At 31.1% G+C, this 21816-nt stretch overlaps 1 protein-coding gene across 3 annotated transcripts in view; it reads left to right on the plus strand.

The window, feature by feature from the left end:
- Positions 1-21816, plus strand: part of LOC145662967 (suppressor of lurcher protein 1-like) — a 392235-nt gene that overhangs the window by 344334 nt on the left and 26085 nt on the right. For all 3 annotated transcript variants that reach the window (XM_081729046.1, XM_081729047.1, XM_081729048.1), the window contains 2 exons: positions 5522-5708; positions 16294-16484. In XM_081729046.1, the coding sequence (XP_081585172.1) occupies positions 5522-5708; positions 16294-16484 (378 nt within the window). The remainder of the gene's footprint in view (positions 1-5521; positions 5709-16293; positions 16485-21816) is intronic.

The following is a 21816-nucleotide window of genomic DNA, read 5'->3' on the forward strand; positions in this document are numbered from 1 at the left end:
AATTTCATGTAAAGAAGTATGATTTTTTAATATTGTTAATGATAGACATAATTTTTGTACTTTTGTACCATACGAGTAAAGAAGCTACCATCCATATAGGATTGATATGTTCTATCATATATGTTTAATAAATAAGGTCATTCATTAGCATTATGGTAAGTAAAAGCAATGAAAAGCACTCTTTTAATCCGTGTCAATGCTTCTTAAGGTAGCCTATTCACTATATGGCCTATTCTGTATTAATAGAATTATAACCTGTAATACACTCTCTTTCACGGAATCGATATCGACAGAGTTTGTTGCATATACATGTTTTTGATCATTCTGCATAAATAGAAGTCTTGAACGCAAGTTAGACGAGCTAGCTGGCCAATGAATAGGTGCCTTTTCCAAACAAATATGTAACCAAAACATTACCAGAATATCTTCGAAACGGAATTGTGCAATGCACTAATGCATGATTATGATTTAAGTAAAGGCTGTTGCTACCTCTTCGCTGAGTCGAGTTTTCCCCTATCTAATAACATTGGAACTTTTTTCGTGTTTTTCTCAGCAAGCAATGAACAAATCCTTATAAAAATTTGCATAGAGTCAGGTCGATAATAAAGAATTCGTTATATGAGCTTATAATTTTACTAAAAGCCTCCAATTAAGTTATTCATTCCCCCCTTTTTTCATGTGAAGATTTGCAACAGTGCGATCTCTGCTTCTCCCTGTTTGTACTGTATTAGCAGCGTGAGGGAAATTCGGGCTAGCCATTTAAAACAGGTTTTTAAACTCTGTCCATATCACATCTGTGGAATGAAATTTTCTAGCCCTCTCGTCCTTTTCGAGGACAGATTTATGGCACTGAGAAGGAGGGGGCGCTCTTTATTTTCTTTGCTAAACCTATTGCTTTTAGTATATTCGTCTAGTCTCATTCGGAGTTCTTGTGGTTACTTTCAAATATAGCAAGATGCCTCTTGCGTCTCATGTATTTCAGTCTTATACCTGGTGATTGGTTATACAAATATAAATTAGCAGACGATTGTGATAGCAGATAAATTTCCTGTGTGGGGGCCGCGGTGGCTCAGTGGTAGAGCGTTCATCTCAGTTGCATGGGGTCCTTGGTTTGATCCCAGCTCGCGCTAAGTGAACTTTGTGGTGGACAAACATCGTGTGCATGGGTTTTCTCGGGGTTCTCCTGTTTTCTCCCACTTTCTTCATTCCACCATTTCATTCATTACTTATCATCACTATCTCCTTTAGCCTAACCGGCATAACTGTGAGACGTAAAACTTACAGATTTCATTTTATTTTCAAATTTCCTGTGTGAAATAATAATAATAATAATAATAATAATAATAATAATAATAATTATTATTATTATTATTATTATTATTATTATTATTATTATTATTATTATTATTATTATTATTATTATTATTATTATTATTATAGGAAATTCTTGGCACAAGAGATTGTAACGAGCAAGGAATATCAGTGCGGCTTGGCACTAGTAATTTAGTTAAAATTTGTGGTCACCACATCGGTTCCTCCTTGCCGGTGTTTCCTTGACCAGAGACTGGCCGCGCTGCCGACACCAGTGGGGTTTTCACGTTGAAAACACCAGCGCTCTTTGACTTTTGTAACCTCACGGAAACAGGTAAACCAGTGGAGATAGCATTTTGGAATAATTATATATATGTATATGCAGACCCGTATTCAGGAGGATCTAGGGGTTTGCCTCCCTAAATTTTCGCTGGCCTCCCTAAACTTTTCACGGTAGGCTTGCAAATGAAATATAATATGGTGATAAACTATGATATGGTTGGATCGGGCTCCCCTAACTTCAGCCGCCCCCCTACATTTTGGGGCTGGCTACCGGCCTCTGTATATGTATTTGAAACTGTGAATAGTAGTATAGAATGTTTATGCTAAATAATAATAATTTCATTTTTACCACATACGAAGGAAATTTAGAAATAAACTTTTTTGTTACACAAATGTGTTCTTAACGTGAATGCTGTCGAATTCTATTCCTAATGATGACAGATTTTTCGGTTGTTTCAGTATCGTGAGGCAACTGGGAAACTGAAGAACTGACCACACATTACCCTTCTAACAGAGCACCTTTGTAGGAAAAGTTAAGTGTAATATCAGGGATTCTTTTACTAAACAGAAAAAACATCTATACATAATGAAATATGTAGTGTTAATGTAGATACAAACGTCATTTTCTTGGTAACGTCTTTTCTTGGTTATTACTTTACGAAATATGAATAGGGACTTATTTCTTGGTAACAGGGAATAGGGACTTATTAGTGTTACCTGCTAATAATAACCTTGTAACTTACGCATTCTAAATAAGAAATATTTATTTTCCAGATGGTGAACGCGAAATTTCATCTATAGCTACAACATATATATATATATATATATATATATATATATATATATATATATATATATATATATATATATATATATATATAGTACAACACATATTAACAGAATAATTTTAATTTTATGCATTATTTTTTCATGCTTCATTTTAAAATATAGGGCTTTTTTTGTTGAGGTACACCAATTTGTCATTGTCATACATATTAAACTAAAGCATTACCGTATGAGTATAAAAATATGTGATGGAATACTTCGTTATATCAAACCACAACATTATGTAAATGAAGTTATTAAAAAATAATAAACAAGCAGTATAATCAAAATGCTAAATATCACCGAAGCACTATTCACAATTTAAATATCTATGAGCATACTCCAAAATCCCTACGTAAGTTTCTACATTGAAAAAAAAAAGTAAACAAAATTCACAAGGCCACGCTAAACATAAATACAGGAAAAGTTAAATAAAAAAAATGTTATCAGTAAAATTTCTACTCTTCCCCTCCAAAATTATGTCTCAAATCAAGTAAGTAACTTGCTTAAATTATACTGGTTTATGACTTTAATTTTGTTGATAAGTGGTCAAAGTTACACTCGAAGTATTGACTTCAATCAATACAAATAAATCAAACAAACACTAATATTTCACATTTATTTATACAATGAGTATGTCATAGTTTTTTTAAAAAACAATTTTCATTTCATGTATAAATTTTAAAGAAATAATTCGGTTTCAAATGTTACTTTCACGCAAAAAAAAAAAAAAAGAGAAAGAAAATATACTATGGTAAATTAAAGTGAGATTGCAGTGTTACGTTAGTTCAAATAAGATGTTAACGAAATTTTGCGGACAACTCTCGAAACTTATCTCAGAAGCAACTTTAAAAATTGACAAAAGTTATAGATATACTTCATGAGTAAGTAAAGAAATTATACAAATGTAGATTAAAAAGAGATCTTTTTAAAAAATCTGCAGTTAACAGGAATATAGTTAACAAATCTACAAGATTCTATAAAATAGATTTAAACAAATCTTCAATCAGATCAATTGATTCCCTAAATTTTCTTTGTATCACCTTATATATAAATATAAAAAATATATAAAAACAAGAATTTTAGGAATAATCTAAAAAATGGATCAAAAGATAGCGATCTTGGCTAAGAATTTTAAAAATGATCCAAAAATGCATAAAAAGATTTCGATCTTGCCAAATAATTAGTTTTTGGATCAGGGGCCACAAAAAGTTAGCAACGGTTCCTAAATCGAGTTTTCGTATTTTCTACGGAATTAGCACATCATACTGAGTAAATTGTTAGTTTGGGTTTGGCTACACTACCTGTAGTTCTCCAGATATAAGGCTACAAGAAAATGTTTGATTGTATGAAATATATTGAATTTTTTGGATCAGGGTTCACAAAATTTTTGAATGGGCCCTAAATCGAGTTTTCGTATTTTTTATGGAATAAGCACATCATGCGAACTAAGTTGTTACTTTTTGGTTTGGCTATACTATATGTAGTTCTCAAAATATGGGACGTACAAGAAAATGTTTGAATGGGTGAAATATATATTGATTTTTTTGGATCAGGGCCCACAAATTTTTTGAATGGCAGCTGAATTTTTTTTTTTTTTTTTTACGGAATAAGCACATCATGCTGAGTAAATTGTTAGTTTTGGTTTGGCCACACACTTTGTAATTGTCAAAATATGGGGCGTACAAGAAAATTTTTGATTGAATTTTGTGGATCAGGACCCACAAAATTTTTAAACGGTCCTTAAATCGAGTTTTTGTATTTTTTACGCAATAAGCACATCATACTAAGTTAAGTCATAGTTTGGGTACGCTATATGTAGTTCTCGAGATATAAGGCCTACAAGAAAATTTTTGTGTGAAATAGATTGCATCTTTTGATCCAATAGGGTCTAAATGTATACAATATATATTGGTGTTGTTGTCCATTATTATGTTTGATCTAAATCTATAGTTGACTGGTAATAGGTGCTGTTTTGAGCACTATTCGTTGTTACAAACGATACACTTTATTTTAAATTGAAATATAATAAATAAAATACAAATAATACGTCACTATAAAAGTAGCTTTTCTTTTAGCAGTATAGAAGTTTATTATAAATACCTCGTATATAGGTAAAATGGGCACTGGAGTCAAGAAAAGTATGTCTCTTCATGTTTTGAAAAATGTAATAATAATAATAATAATAATAATAATAATAATAATAATAATAATAATAATAATAATAATAATAATAATAGTGATAAAGTGACATTCGCTTTCGTATACATTAAAAGTATCTTTATTCAATAGAGACAGTTCGCTTCTAATTACTTATAACTGTCTATACTTGACGGGGGGAAAAGCTAATGTAAAGAAGAATGGATCTGTTCTCGCTGTGTTTATTTTTTTCTGCTTTCAGCAAAGAAAACGTACTCCAACGCCTTCTCACTGAAATGCCATAAATATGTCATTGTTGAAAAGGGTCCCCTCACAGCTGTGGACAATGTTGAAACTTCAAAGTAACCCTCAGTTACTCGCCGCAACCTGCTAGAAGAGAGAACGCAGTGTCGTCAATGCGTTGTTGCAAATCTTCACATGAAAAAAAGGGGGGAATGAATAACTTAATTGGAGGCTTTTAGTAAAATTATAAGCTCATATAACGAATTCTTTATTATCGACCTGACTCCATGCAAATTTTTGTAAGGATTTGTTCATTGCTTGCTGAAAAAAACACGAAAAAAGTTACAATGTTATTAGATAGGGGAAAACTCGACTCAGCGAAGAGGTAGCAACAGCTGGCAGATTTTAGTTCAAGAAATTTATCAACTTAGCCAAATTCAAGAACTATCAATTACTATTGAGTCATTTCACATGCTCACGTAAAGGAATCTGATTGTTTTCTCCCATTATAAGCAAATTTTCTGTAGCCCAAATGTCACATCTCTCCTACGACCAGAAACAAAAGATAAAAGTACACTCTAAAAACCGTATTTTATTTAAACTTGTACGATCATATAGATAGTTACTTCTATTTTACTCGCTCTATATTTAAGTTTAGTATATAAGTGAACTGAACTATTCAATTGAAAAACATAGCATTAAAACAGATGTTTCTTTACAGGTCCTACTTGCAACCAAATACTGAAAAGTGACATTGCAAAGAAGGGTGTAGTTTCTTCTCCCAACCACCCCCACCCTTACCCACCAGGAACTCACTGCCAGTATGAGTTTGAAGGCCGCGGAAAAGAAAGAATTCAGATAATTTTTTTAGACTTCAACATTTACCATCCAAATAACAACCATAAAGAGTAAGGACATAATTTGTACAATTCATATATTTTTAACAATGTAAGAATGTAAAACAGCAGTAAGAAAAGAAGTTAGTCCTCTTTTTATTGACAATGTGAGTTGAAACAGTAACGTTATATACTAGGAGAGGTGTACGTGCGCCCCAATAACAAAAATATTTTATAAACCATTTTAAGTTCTTATTTTTAAGCAAAGTAATTAACTATTTATTGAAATAAATATTCAAATAAAATATTTATTGCACATTCAATGATTTTTTTAAATATAGAACAGTAACAATTTTCATTGAATCTCAATATAAAAGCCAATAAATTTACATTTTCGTAAATACAACTAACAATTTCACGACACTACGCGAAATTACATTATTTATTTAGTTTTTCGAACAATCTTTGCATACTATCTTCTTTCTTCAGTGATCTTTAGAAATAAAAGTGTCACAAATATCACACTTTGATCAAACTTTTCTGTTTCTTGAGCGAGGACACTGAATCCATTTCCCTTGGAGTGATGCAAACAGGTTCACTTGCATCGTAGTTTTCACCTTTCTCGGTCACATGCCTTATATTGTCTTCAGATAATCCACCACTACTCGACATTTCTATCTACTTCAGTAATATAAACCAGTACTCACAAAATAGTACTTGCTGGTTCTTTGTGCCAATAGAGAACTGAGGTCGAAGACAGTGATAATAATAAAGAATTATAACAAAATATTTGGAGAGATAAAATTTGTATAACACATAAAATAAAATTTGCTTCCCAATCGGAAAACAGAAAAAAGAAAATAGTAAAGACATATATGTATAATTTTAGTATATCACACTGTATGGTTCTTAACTAGAGATAAAAAGAGCAAGAAAAGTAACACTCAAACATTAGTTTCATCTACTGACGATTTCGGCAAAATGTTATTTTTTTAGAGCAACGTTATTCACCAAATGGGATGTATATACACCCCACTCGAATTAAATTAAAATTAATACAAGAAATCTTATTGAATATAGTTACTTTCCTTATTAATATGCTAAATTATAAAAACAAAAAGAGTCAACGAGTGTCATTCTTGAAAAGCATTGTCAATAAAGTAACAACGAATTGAATAGCACTGGGATGTGTTTGCACCCCACTTCGTAAAAAGAGGGTTAAATATGAACCTATTCTGTAAGAAACAAATCAATATATATTCCATAGCTGCTTAAAAATGAGATAAAATTTCATAAAAAAATTATAAAGATATATCATTATGTGCATTTTGTTTGATTTAAAAGAATTTTAGACTTTACCACATTATTAGCCGCGACGTTTATTGCAAAAATTTCTGTTGTAAGTGTTCAAAGCATTTGCTTTCAGGAATAATGAATTAATGTGGTCTCTATTTCTATACAGCGAAAGTCCAAATCACACTTATCTGGGAATTCAGTTTTAAACGTACAATGTTGGAACTTCGTCTTCTGAATGTGAATGAAACTGTCACCCTCAAATATACTTTTTAAAGAATAAAGAGTCACATATGAGTGTAGAGAATGACCAGTTGTTTTGATGTAACTCATGAACTGTTTGCTTTGCGTGAGAGAAGAGTAAACCTTGAATTTTCAAGGAAGCAAGATCTTTCAATAAACATAATATTAAGTGTGAGTTAGCCGTAATTGCCTTCTGCTGTTAATTACTTGATCAAACTAGTCCTATGGAAGGACACAGCATACATAACTTTCTTCATTGTTCACTGTTTTTCATAGTTGATGGTGAATTCGTATATGGCATTATTAGTGAATTGGGGAATCAAAAAATAATACCTAAGTTATCACCAGTAAAATCTCAAAATAATCTGAGATCTATCTCAATTACCATATCTATGGTTTCAGTAATAATTCTAACTCCCTCTGAAGTTTGAAAACCTGAAAAATGTAAGGTGCAAATCGTGAAAACAGGATTGTATCTGGGTTTCTTTTTATACGTAGGTTTGTAGGTTTCTTATCTGTAACAAGAAGGAAAGAAAGCAATAAACACTGCCTTATCTCTTAGATGATTTTCATGGCATTACATCAGAAGGGCCCGAACAAAGGGTGAAGGCAGAAAGAACCACGTCAAAAGTGTTCAAATCAAAAGACCTCGAGTCTTAAGGGCAAGAGTATAAAGTTTCCCATGTGAAAAGAATCTGGATTGAAAATATCCTATGTCAGAGGATGCCAATGAAAATTGGCTCACATCAGGGAATTCCAAGTAAAGAATTTCAATTGCTGTTAAAGCGAACCGAGGCAAAAATCACTGAGGTCAAAAGCATATGCATTAAGTCAGAAGAGTCACTACATTTTTTACATCCTCGTTCTGTTTTTCATTTCATATTACTTTATCTCGTATTTCTTTGTAACAAATAAACATATGGTACAAGAATAACTTTATGCTTTGCTTTTAAATAAGGAGAGAAAAATAAAGATATTAACATGTTAATAACTCCATTTATTCCAACTTAAAGAAGTAACTTCAACAAAATGTACCATGTTTATGAAGTGCATTAATTGCGTAGGCACTTCAATGTTCAGTTTCTAATATCAAATAAATAAGACTAACAAAAATATAGAAATATATATAATATAAAAAATATTCTACCAAAGTAAAAGATATTCATCTTTGCAACACACAAGGAAAAAGTTACAATTATATTTATTTAACGTGATTAATGTGCGCTATTTCTTTGATAATAATATAAAATTCCTTAGACCGAACAAAATATTTAATAAAATTTATTTTAAAATTTCTCCAATGAAGAGACAGACACAACATATTAAATAAAAATCTTAAAATATAATACTTATCATTGCATTTCTAAGAATTTTGAAGTTTGATTACCTCAAAAAACGTAATATTAAATTACCGATTCATTTCGATAGATTTTCTTATCTTCTTCAATGTTAATTCACTCAAATTTCATGACAGGCTTTAGCTTCTTGTGCTTTGAGATGTGAGGTGGATTAACAGCTGAGGTTCCGATTTAACCGATGAAGAAAAGTGTCGGTAATTTAATATTGTGATGATTTCGATGATAAGTCTAATGTTAATACTTAATTATACTTATCTTATAAGCAGTTATTTTCCAGGTTACTTTCTCCAAATTGTATTATTATCATTTGCTTCAATGCATTCGAAGAACAAAAGTAAAACATCGGGTATTTTATTTTGAATGATTCTTAACGTCTCTCTGTTTTACTGTCATTTTCCTAACTACTTACTATCTACTTGATTCTACACTAATCACTGATTTTCATTGTTGTTAGTGCCATCAACAATATTTTAATGTTTATCTTTCGCTTGGCTCAGTTATTACTGTTTTCGCTTTTAATAAAGGGCATGAAGTTTGACTCTTAGGAGTATACGGAATTTTGAATTCTACATCAAAGTGAATGTATATGTTTTATGAAAAATTACCGTCTACTAATAGCATTACCTAGAAAACAAATATTAATATTGGGATAAATTCAGTGTAATGTATTTAGCACATTTGATTAAGCATCATCATAACACAAATCACAATTATTAAATCATTTTACAGAACAAAATATTTGTTTCACATAATCAAGTTTCCACAAAGATTGCGAGAGTTCATGAAGGGTAGTGGAGAGGGAACGGGAAGGAATTTTGATTTTTGGATAGTCTGTGCTTCACGATACTCCACACTTTTTGTAGTAATTTACGTTTATTACATTTTGGTAACTGTCTTCTAGGGAATAGTTGCCCCTAGTAGCTGATTGGTCTTTGTGCCTTGTTTCTGCAAGCATAGTTCTCGAAAAGTCTTCGATGTTTAGTTGCTATTGTGTAATAACTTGCTTGCTAATTATAATAGTTGACTCAGCTAACAAGCTGTCTGGCCATAAAGCTTTAGAGAAAGTTTACACTTTAATTATCACTTAATTAGTATAGAGTATATTTCACATGATCTGATGTAAGTACCATTAAAAGCATATATTTAAGAATGGAAGAAGCGATATTTGATTTTTCCAAATAAAACCATTGATGATTAGTAGACGGAAACAACATTTTTAAAATATTCTATTATCTAATCTATATTTCTGCAAGTAAATAAATGATTTTAGTTATAAACTACAGCATTTGAAGATGCAGCACATAACACAATACAAAGGTAAGATAGGTAGGTAATGGCGTACAAATGTCAAAGAAGGTATACTCACCGAAGTGGTTGGGAAAAGTTTTGAGAAATAGCTGGAAAATGTGAAGACAATGTGTGAAATGACTGACTTTGATTAGGGGTATGTCTTACCAGATTTTTCTCCTCCACACGAGTACTTAGCTTATGGCAGTCTATTTTGAACACTAGTACAACATAAAGATACTACTTACTTAATTGAATTCTTGAATTTACTTTAGATATCTTCATAGTAAAGTTTAGCTTCCAACTTATAAAAGTATTAAAAAATTTTCTAAATTAGAAAAATGTATTTTTAAACTTAAATAATAATAATAATAATAATAATAATAATAATAATAATAATAATAATAATAATAAGAATAAGAATAAGAATATAGGTTGTTCTCTGAAGTAGTTTACATGTTTTTTTAGTTCTTTTTTATATCATACATTTGATATATTTCATGTTTCTTAAGAGCTCCCTTGTGGCTAAGCGGTTAGCCTACGCGCTTTTGGGGTGAGAGACCTGGATTAGGTTCCCGGAGCTCATGTGGTTCGGATCCCACGTTAAACTAAGTCTACGTCTCATATAGCCTCGCTGCTGAAAGCGACGCGAAACTCAAATCAAATCAAACCAAATCCATATTTATCAAAACTTTATTAATTGATTTTATTACTCCTGTTATTAATATTTTGGTTTCATTTCTCGTTTCCTTTTCCTTTCACTAATTAGATAAATATATGTATGCAGCTCTTTATTTATTATTATGGTCATGACTCTCTTTATTCTACTTTCCCAAGAAGTAAAATTGTTTGAACATACTTGACTTATTTGACTTTTCTGACAAATCGTTGTATCCATCGTCACTGCCACGCGAAAATTAACGGACAACATAATTTAAGACTTATTGTACTGAGTTATTCTACTTCGTTTCATACTTTCCTAATGTGTCTGTTGAAGACCATGATATACTCCACAATACAGAGTATTAATTAATAAGTGTTTGCTTTGATAAGCTGTTATTTTTATTTAAACCATATGAAGTTTTAAAGCTAGAATAAGCAGTATTCCTTTCGTCTCTTCCTTTCCACTTGAAAATGACAAAGTTATTCGGAAGCGAAGTTTAACTTGGTTTTCGTTTATTGTGCCTTTTTCTTCTTAATGCCAAATACAAACATTTATTTTCTTAAAAAATTAGAATATTTTTACCTAGTTTAGTACCTATCATATTCCTCATAAAATATTTGATTAGTCTTTTCCTCTGAATTTGTTCAGAAACGACGAAATAAGTGCTTCTTGATCCTTCTTCCTAAATGTTTATATATATAATCCTTATCGGTGTTTTCTCTCGTACTTCATAACCTCACTAATAATAGTATTTAAAGACTAGAAAGCAAACTATTTCTTACAAATTCCACAGTTAATATAAAAATGATACTTTATCATAGCTTTCACGTTTTCAGTATTTCAATATTTTTTTAGAAATACATTATTTCAGTCTTTCTTATGTAATTAAATCTCCAAAAACCACTCAATGTTTAGATTCAAATTGCGTTGTAAATGCCACATCATCTACTAAGCTAATACTTTTCATCTCTCTTAATGAACTATTGTTTTCCCATATTGGAATGTAAAAAAGTATAAATTTTATTTATCTATTATTGCTTTAATAAAAGTTAAAAACGGTAATCTTTCATAATTTCTGATCAAAGTTTGAGACAAAAACGCCAGATGGAAAGTGTTTAGCTTCCACAAATAAAATTTAAAAAGAAAAAAAAAATCATATGTACGCTACTAAAAATGAAAAAAATGCTCTTGTGTTGACTATTTTTAGTATATTAGTTACAGCTATTAGTTTTTCAAACACGAAGCATACTGGAGCAATTGAGCAATATACTCAGAACTTAAGAAATTTAGTTTATATTTCTCTCTTACTATAAAACAATTATTAATATTCTGTTTCTTTTTAATTATATTTGAACTCAGTATGATATTTGGACGAAATTGGTTTCTAAGGTGTGTAATTTGGCTTTATTTTCTTGAAGAATTTGTTTGTGTGACATTTTCAATTTCATGTGCTTTCACCTTTGTTCAGCACATTTAATTATGCTAAAATACCAGGCATTGCGGTACTTGTCTTGTATATTTTTAACACCTAAGCATACACTAAATATTAATATTTTTCACATGATTATTTTATGTTTATATAATGAACAAAATGTCAACTTGGACTTCTTAATCTCTTCTATATAACACCTCTATGCTTGCAAAAAATCACTGTCAGCTTATATTTCGTTATTGACATACTTTGGCTTGTGCATTTCATCATTCTCTGTATTCTTTCAGAAGTTTGTACACAAAAGTGATCATTCAAGGACAACTGATTTTTTTTTAAATTACTGAATCTCGAAAAAAAAAGTTTCTCTCAAATTTAAATTACCATGAAGTTAGAATAATCGTTTGTCTTTTATCTGAAAACATTTGATGATAATACTTAAGGCGTACTACCTCTTACAGAAATAAGGACGGAGAAAACTTCTGAAAACTGATTGATAAATATTGATATTTATGATGAATCTGGTTTCTTGACAAAGTCAGATTTCTCTCAATATTTGCTTTATGTGTGAAGAACTGTAATTTCTTCAATGTTTCAACCAAAAATGGTCATTATTAATCATGAAAATGGAATGAAATTATTTTTAAAAGTTTTAAGAACAAAAGATGTCAAATCGAATTTTAAAATAGCACTATGAGAGTTGTTGGAATCAAAATAGACGCTCTTCAGTAAAATTTGTAATTAGTTACTCAAGGTTCTTGACAGTAAATTGTAGTTGTCTAACGAATAATATAAATTTTTGTTTCAATGCTCTTGATCAGAGTTTATTTTAGATTTTTAAATGAAAACAATTTGAGAATTCTTCTATTATTTTTATATGTTATCCGTTAATTATATGTAGAATAATGACTTGTGCAATGTTAAAATTCATTACATTTCGATGTTTATATAAAATCCTGATAAATGTAGTTCAATACTTGTTTTAGAGTCTTTACTGTGTTCATTAATCCTTGTTCATGATTGTTCACATTTTTAATTATTATTTTAATATCACGCTTTGTCTTTCTCACGTAAGTTTTATTACATTCGCGGACTGCTTCGTCCTCTTCTGATGAAGAAAGCACATCGACATCAGTCTTTTTAAACATTTTGAAGACAACAAGTCATTGTGACGATAAGAAACATAGTATAATATATGCATTGTGTTCTAGATCTCTAAATATTCTTCGAGTTTATTATTTTTTTGATCTCAAGAGGTGCTGAGCAATTCAGTAAAAAAAAAAATATATTTGCAGCACTTATGTGTATATTTTCGCCTTATCCTTACTAGATACGTTGATGGAACAGTGTTACCCTTTTACGTATAATGACATGACTAAAATTAGAATAGAAATAGTTGTTCTTACCCCTTCAATCTCCATAAATTTCAAGATGTGCAAACAGGAAGTTTCCATTTAGAACCTCCTCTCTGTAATTAATTCTAGCTGCGAAGTACAATTATACTTGTGTTAAGTGTTGCAAGAGCAGAGAGATGGAATTAATAGAAACTAGTTACATTGTGCTCACACCTCCAATGTTAAAAAAATCTTTTTTCATCCAATGGACCTCTTTCCCCCCTTCTCTTGATTGGAGCAACGGAAGTTTTAAGAAGAAATAGAATACGGATAAAGAGACCATACTGTCGATCTGTGCCCTGAAAGCATGTTGATGACAGCATGTAGTTATATGTTGGCGAAAATTGCACCAAAGTGTATTATTATTATTACATTGTTTATATAAAAGTTTATTTCTTTGTACTAAAGTTAATATATACTACAATCACCAATATATAAATTTTCTACACAAAAAGTAGTTATAGTACCATCAATTATATCATACTAATACTGACGCGTGAACTCCCGTCTTGTGTTCGTTCTTCGTGAATCATGGGCTAAAAGAAATAAAAATAAAATAAAAGTATTAATAATAGAAAACTTCGATAATATTTTATTCTTGTGTTCATTGTAGTGAAAATAAAGTGAAATATCATATAATAAGTGTATGTATGTTGCCAGGTAAGTCTGTTTTACAAAAGAAAGAAGTGCTCAATTTTAAATTTACAAGTAAGCTCCTTCATTGAATTACTAGAAAAGTTAAAAAACGAATTAACATTTTGAATTTATAAATATGAGTTTTGTACCCATTTGAACACTGGTGTTGACCACAGATACACGTAAAAGAGAAATTCATTTTTTTCATATATTGGGTTGCCTGCACTGGTAGTTCCTGTATTCAGTTTCACTGCTTGCACAGATTAACCGGATCCTATTGATATAAGTATTACGATTCTCTTTCCTTGTGATTCCTTTTCGATTCTGAACGATACGTGCAAGACGATCTTTCAAAGAAATCGGTATCGTTCAATTTACTTTTGTATTTCTACTATATACAGGGAATCGAACCCATACCATACGGTTGTATATGACTTTGTTTCTCATAGACCATATGCATCATACATATTCTTGCTGTATATAAAGCTCTTATCACTGGAAACTAGACTCACTGTAATAACCTAATATTGCGCAAGTTAGTATTCTGAATTTTTCAAAGAATAAACACAGAAATAAAAGTTTTCGAATCATTTTTTTTAAATAAAGAAACCTGAAATTATAACCTGACAAAGAAAATTAGGTTAATTATAATACAATGGTAGTATAACTATAATTTGCATAATATAAATAAACACAATATTTGAAAACTCTGAATATATAGCAGCTGATGTCATCCAACAGCACAAATCTGGATTTTCAGAATTTTTGTAGTGCCAAAATCTCTCCGTAAAAGTATTTAAAAATCGTTTTATCCTACTTTTGTTATCAAAATATATTTTCAACTAAAACATTGGAGAAATTATAATTACTCATATATAGAAGTTACAGTGAATTAAGACTGTTTTATTTCTTTACTGAGTATATATAGTTAAGGCATGAGTGAATCACAGTTCCTTCTGTTTTAAGAATATTAGTTAACATGTGGAAATGAATATTTGTGTAATGAAGTCATAATACCTAACTCTCGTGTACATAATATTATTAGTTATAATTCTCAATCTATTCCGTCACTTCTATCCAAACTTCTATTTGTCATGCGCCCTTTTGAACCACACCGGAAAGGAATTCTTAACAACTCAACCCCTACTGTGCTAACTGCCTTAATGGTCCCAACTAGATATGTTAGATCAATGTATAGAATCTGATCTTAGGCATAACATTCAGACGAGACAAAGATAGATAATAAACTTTCAGAATTGTTATTGCAGAAATTTGCACACGTTAAGGAGTACTGGAAGCTTACAAGATAAAAAGTCAACAACGTGAATAGAATAAATAAAGTAGCTGTTGATTATAAGCGAATATAATTTTTCTTCTACATTTGTAAATAGCTAAAAAAAAATGTTTTCGCTACTTACAACATACTTTTGTTATGTGCATACATGAACAGTGCTTTTTATTTACACAAGTGGTAGGGCATTCACCTCCGGTGCTTGGGGTCCCTGGTTCGATCCCAGGTCGCGCCGTGTGGACTTTGTTTTAGACAAACACCGTGCTCGTGGGTTTTCTCGGGGTTCTCCCGTTTCCTCCCACTTTCTTCATTCCACCATTTCACTCATCCTTCATCATCACCGTCTCCTTTAGCCTAACCGGCATAACCGTGGGACGTAAAATTAAAGATTTCATTTCCTTTTTTATTTACACAAATAATTTTTAATATTCATTTGTGTTGAATGAAATAATGATAAATTCGAGAAAATACAAATATTTAACAAATAAACTAGGTAATTCCTTGCAAAGCTTGAAAAATAAATTAAACAATTGTTTAGTTTATTCAATGAATATGTATCAAGTTATTATTGTATCAGCTTGTATGACACCAATTCATTGCTATCGGGTTATGTAAGTTTCTTTGTCGTCTTTGAAGTTTAAGATTGTCATAGCTTGTATAATAAAAGAAACCTGTACAGCAAAGAAATATCACTATTTTGAAACATATCAACACTATACACTTTCTTTAAATATCATATTAAAACATATTATATGCACGTATATGTTATACTATGTTTCACGTAACTCAACGATCTTTGTCAAAAACAGATAAAAAAGCAGCTCCAAGTCGAAAATTTTGGTTGGAAACAAAAAGGGCATGTATACGAAGAAAATATCCATGGTTTTTTAAGTAGTTATGTGAATATTAGTTCAATTTTGTTCAAATTTGGTTTAGAGAATGTACAATTCTCAAAATGTTCATGTTATGTTTAGACGATATACAATTTTGAGTTTCTCCAAATATGTTTTCAGTTTACTTTCAGTAAATTCTAAAATCTTACTAGTATTTTGGATATTCCAGCTGTGAAACGACTGATGCTTTAATGGCTTTTGTACATACTGACGGTAGAATGGAGAAGATTGATAGCTTCTGTGGCAGTAACATCCCTGTATCGTTAATGTCAAGTGGTCCTCGGATGACCTTAGAATTCAGGGGAATTCTCTCATCACAACATTCTCGTGGATTTAAAGCTCTTTATACTTTCACTGAAAGTAAGTATAATCCTTCAGTTTTATTTTAAATGTTAAAGCATATTCAACAATTAAAACGCCTAAGAGAAATTTTAGAGGCTGAGAAAAAGGCTCTTTGTTTGGACATATTTTAGTCCACTACTGAGTTCTACATGCAAAGCAAGATGCTTTGCTACACACTTCTGACATAGAATGGATTGTTCTCTGTGTGATAACGTAGAAGATTACTTAAATAGCACCATGTGATTGTCGCATTGTGGAATAGGAACTCGTAGATAGTAGTTCTTTGACAATTGATATAATAATTTGTTCTTTATTGTAAGATCTAGGCATAGTGGCGGCCTTAGGCACAAAAACAGGATAAAAATAGATTTATCTTATGCCTCCAAATTTTGATGAAAGGACACTGTACATTCTCAATTCTATTTATTATAATTATTAATTTGTTATTTTGACACACTACTTATCTTAATAATAAAACACAGCTGGGTTTTTCTACCCGGAAGAGTTGATATATTATCGAACAGTGTTTTACCAAGTTGAAGAAATGTTAGTTTCAGATAAGGTATAAGTAAGACTTAAGAATAAAGAAAAGTAAGATACAAATTTGCAATAAGACGACGTAGTATGTCCTGAGCATGTAGATTATTGCAACGTAAAACAATTAATGAGAGTTTATTAACCACGATTACAAATAAAAATGCTTTTAGGAAAACGTAAGTATAAGTTCTGTAAGTAGTCACTGTGTTCATATGTTCATGTTTTTAATATAGTGGATGATTCATGTTCAAAATGTTTACTTGCCGATCCAAAACATAGAGCTATGTCTAAGAAAACTGTGCGACATGGACGCATCAGATCCTATATATACAGCACCAAATGCGCATTTAATTTTTCGCTACATTTTCTTTATTTTCTCTTTGTATCAATCCGTGCTCCAGATGACAGGATATGTGGCGGAGTCCATAATTAATTTAGAAATTTGAAACTTCTCTTCAGAAAAGTGTGAACAAAAAGTGCTTAATGTACAGATGCACCGTCCCTTGATTAAAATTGATTTAAGTTGATTGATGTATAGTAAAAACTTTAGCATTGATGCTATTTATTTCGTTTCTGAACGCATATTCACATCCACTCTTCTCTTGAATTTGTAGTTCGCCCTGAACCCAGCATCTCTAATAAAATAACTTGTTCCTCGAACCTTTAAAAACCCAAAGACTACAGAAACAATGCAATGTCATCTCTGTTCATCAATTCAGCGAATATTTGATTACCGCCACCGTGATTTCAAATCAACTTTATATAGACCAAGTTGCTTTTGTATAATTGACAATAGCATTTAAATTAAAGATTGGTTTCTTGTCTATTGTTTCTACACGTTTAATTTTCCAACAATATTTATGAAAAAGATTTTTTTTTTTTAATAAAACACACTTCTTGAATCTTTTGTTTCGGATTTTTAAGTGAAGTTCGAAAAACATTTTTCTTTAAAGTTCAGAATTATTTCAATAATCGAAATAGTAACTAAAATAAAGCTATATGAAAAATATCGCAACATGTTTTTAACTATTTATTATACTTTGTAGAAAATACCATTCTAGTTTTACAGGATATTCACAAATTGAAATACTCTGAATTTGAGTCTTAAGAGGTCATCACAAGAGAATCATTTTATTCTTCAGACTATTGGAAACATTCAAAACAAACACTAATCTAGTGTTTGTAAAATGCTGTGGATTAAAATGATAGTTTAAAAAAAATCATATCTATTTTCTAAGAAATTTATTTATTTCAGAGCTAATACAAAATGCTGATATGCAAACGCACAAATCCCCTCCTATTTTACGACTAGGCTTTCACCGCTAGTCGCTCATCCAGGCAGTTTCATCATTCCATCAGACACAACATTTCATCCGTTATTTGATCGATAACGAAACCCCTACCTTCGTCTTAGTTTCCTTAAATATTATTTCGTTAGAACCAAATTTCCATTCACTTATATCTTCAGTTTTCTTCAAGAATTCCTAAATGCATTCCCGGAGTCTCAGAAACAAGTACACAATTCTTAATGCAACTACTTCATTTTTATAACAATAAACGACTTTTGATTTAAAATATGAGTAATCTCTATATAAAAAATATTAAGAGACATATAATGTGTTGGACAGTCGCTTGGGCATCATATTCGATAAGCTGTTCATGGGATGCCTGAAACAACAAAGTCTCTGCTTAACACAATCGATTTTTTACATACGAGAATGCTCTATTGGTGCGAATTCTGTTACTCACAGAAAGTGAAAAAGTGATTGACTGGACTGAGACTCGAACCTTGGATCTCCTGCATAAAATGCCGATGCGTTAACCACTTCGTATGAGTAGGGGCGAGTTAGATCTCTCTGATATCTGTGCACCTTTTCTAAAAAAATAAATTCTATATCAATAATTACTTGCACGTTACCTTCTCCTCGTCCCAGAACAGCCCCTTACTCTCGAGGTCGCTGCTTTTATTTCTCATCTCTCGAGAGGGTTCGAGATGAGAGCACCGACCTCGAGAGTGCATGGCTGTTCTGGGAGGCTGACTGGGTGGTGTAGTGATTAATGTATCGGCACGGTATCCCGAAGGTCCCGGGTTCGAGTCTCGGTCCAGTCAGTAACTTTTCCACTCTTTGTGTGTTAATCAGCACAGATTATTTCAAGTCGCTAAAGAACAATTGCCTCTTAAATTACTCTGATCCTCATTACTAATGTGAATATCAGACTTGAGAATGGACGTTTAGTGACAGACATACACATCGAATTCTATATCAATACAATATCCTTATCTTAGAAGTTCTAATCTTCATCATTTCAAACGGTTCCTACTCTTGCTCTGGCTGTTCCAAGAACCCATTCTTACTATATTACATAATTACTCAACAATTACCTAACGACTCTTGTCAGCACTCTTCAACTGAGAATACTCCTCCATCTTATCAGCAGACAATCTAATCGTGCAACAAGAGTGGATGGAGAAAATTCCTCCACTTAATGCTCTTGGAAGAACCCCCTACAAGAACTTACTGAGAGCTGAGAGTGTGATTCAAGTGACACTATTGCCAGAAGTTTTCGCATTAATTACAGTAATATATATACAATATAATTAACATGTATTTCATACGTAGCTAATGAGTGAACTATTGATTAACGGTATGCTTAATCTTACATAGTTTAATAATTATGGATGCTCACTGTATGGAAACATTCTAGTGCGAAGAGACTTTACAGTCCTATTCCCTTTCTTACACGCACACACTTCCACTGTTTTGATTTCGCACCCTACGTACAACCCTTCGCACTAAAAAGTAAAATCATCTCTTAATTGCGTCAGTCAAATCCACTGCAGTCCCCATTTCACACAGAAACTTATTAATGTTTACGTTATATTCACTACACAGGAAACGAGATAGGCTTTCCTGATACGCCCTACAATCGTTTACTGAAAATTCTATAAATGTAAAATGTTCACTACGAGAGCTGGGTGCTTGGAACAACTTCTAGAAATCCAAATTCCAGATATAAAATTTGTCCTAAAACTCCTATATGGACGCCATTTTTCCTTTCCAATACCCTAGCAGAAAGATGACACACATATTTCACCCTTCCGGAAGTTGCAGTTCTTCCAATCTTATTTGCGTCCCTAAATGCAATCTGTGTCCAACTTTCTGTATTGACAACTTTTCATCCGATTCTCAACAACAATCTGTAATGCTCAGATTCGCCATTTGTGTGTTCTAGAACTTACAGCCCATAATAATATTACATTTGACCACATGTTTTTTTATGAATACTCTGAAAATCCTTCACCCAAACATTTCTGCGCTCCTGAAACAAAAACGAAAAGAGATTTACATTATCTTTCGATTCTTGAACAACGTCTTTGATCTTAATATTCTCTATAAAAAAAATACACTATAATATTGTAACGTTGTATTTATATTTTAATTTGTAACATTTATAGCCCACAGTTCGAATCACAAAAAAATGGTAAATACGATTAAACTCCTTAATGGTTCTGACTTTTATTTTTCTTATTTTATGAATAATTATTCTGTTGCCATAGCAAACAACACACAAATGCCTATCTTCTTTTTAACAACTGACATTCCACGATTATTTATAAAAAATCAACATATATTCTACATTTTCTTCTTCTTATCAACAATTTGTGCACTTTTAAGCGCCGTTGCTCAAAATAACTACAAGAGAATGGAAGTAATTTATAGGTTAGATATACAATATCTGGCTCCTGACGAGGACTTCTTAAATTGATTACAATTCAAGAAAGAATCCTGGACCATTACATATTCTTACATACATGATTACCTTACTTTCCGAATAGCCCTCCTATATATATAAATTACAATACATATATTAATTTCATTTTATATCAACAATAATCTTACATTTATTTAGTAATCAATTATATTTTAATTCTATAAATTGTCCTCGAAGAGGACTTATTCAAAAATACGATCAACTTGTTAATTATTTTGGTCCAAAAATAGATTCTTTAATTCAATATCATCGGAGCTCATAGACAAATTAAATTAAAGTATATTGAAATGTTACATAACGTATTTCTTCCATTTGGGGATAATTAAGATTATTACAAAAAAATTGAAAAGCACAATATTGATACGTGATGCGAACTACAAAGAAATCATAATAATACTCAAAATAAAACAAAACAAGACTTGATCAATATAACGGAATAATACAAATGAAGAAATTATCATATTAAGAATCAGTAAAGTTTATATGAGTTAGAATACAATATAACAAGTTTTATATATTCAAGCATATTTATCATAACTTTTAGTAAGCGATATTCATGTTCATATCACAACGTGCTGAAATCTAGTATCCATCATTTTAATTATTTGTATAGAATTCAAACAAAGTGCGAATTATAAATGAAATCCTAATTGTATTCAAAGTGAAAATAAACAAGAATTAATTAAATATACCTTGACGGACGCCACAACTTTAGCTTAAGTTACATTGCCAAGCATTTGTTGCAACCTAAAAGGTAATAGTATCCGGATCGATGCTACAATTCGTGATTCTTGTTGGTACGGATTAATTAATTTCAGCTCATTGTATACAGAAATCACAAAATCGGTTAGATTCTTATCAATTTTGGGATTAAACCGTCTGTTTCGAACCAAGGCGTCTCGGTTTGCCAACATAAAATCATTCTCAAAATTGGAAAGCAAAGCGTTCTTAAAATCTAAATAATTGCGTATACTTCCCCTAATCGCTTTGAACCAAACAGAGCAGGGCGGTAATAAAATATGCGGTAATATTTTAAGGA

The sequence above is a fragment of the Thermobia domestica genome, chromosome 10, assembly GCF_964235325.1.
Source record: "Thermobia domestica chromosome 10, izTheDome1.hap1.1, whole genome shotgun sequence".
NCBI classification, from domain to species: Eukaryota; Metazoa; Arthropoda; class Insecta; order Zygentoma; family Lepismatidae; genus Thermobia; species Thermobia domestica.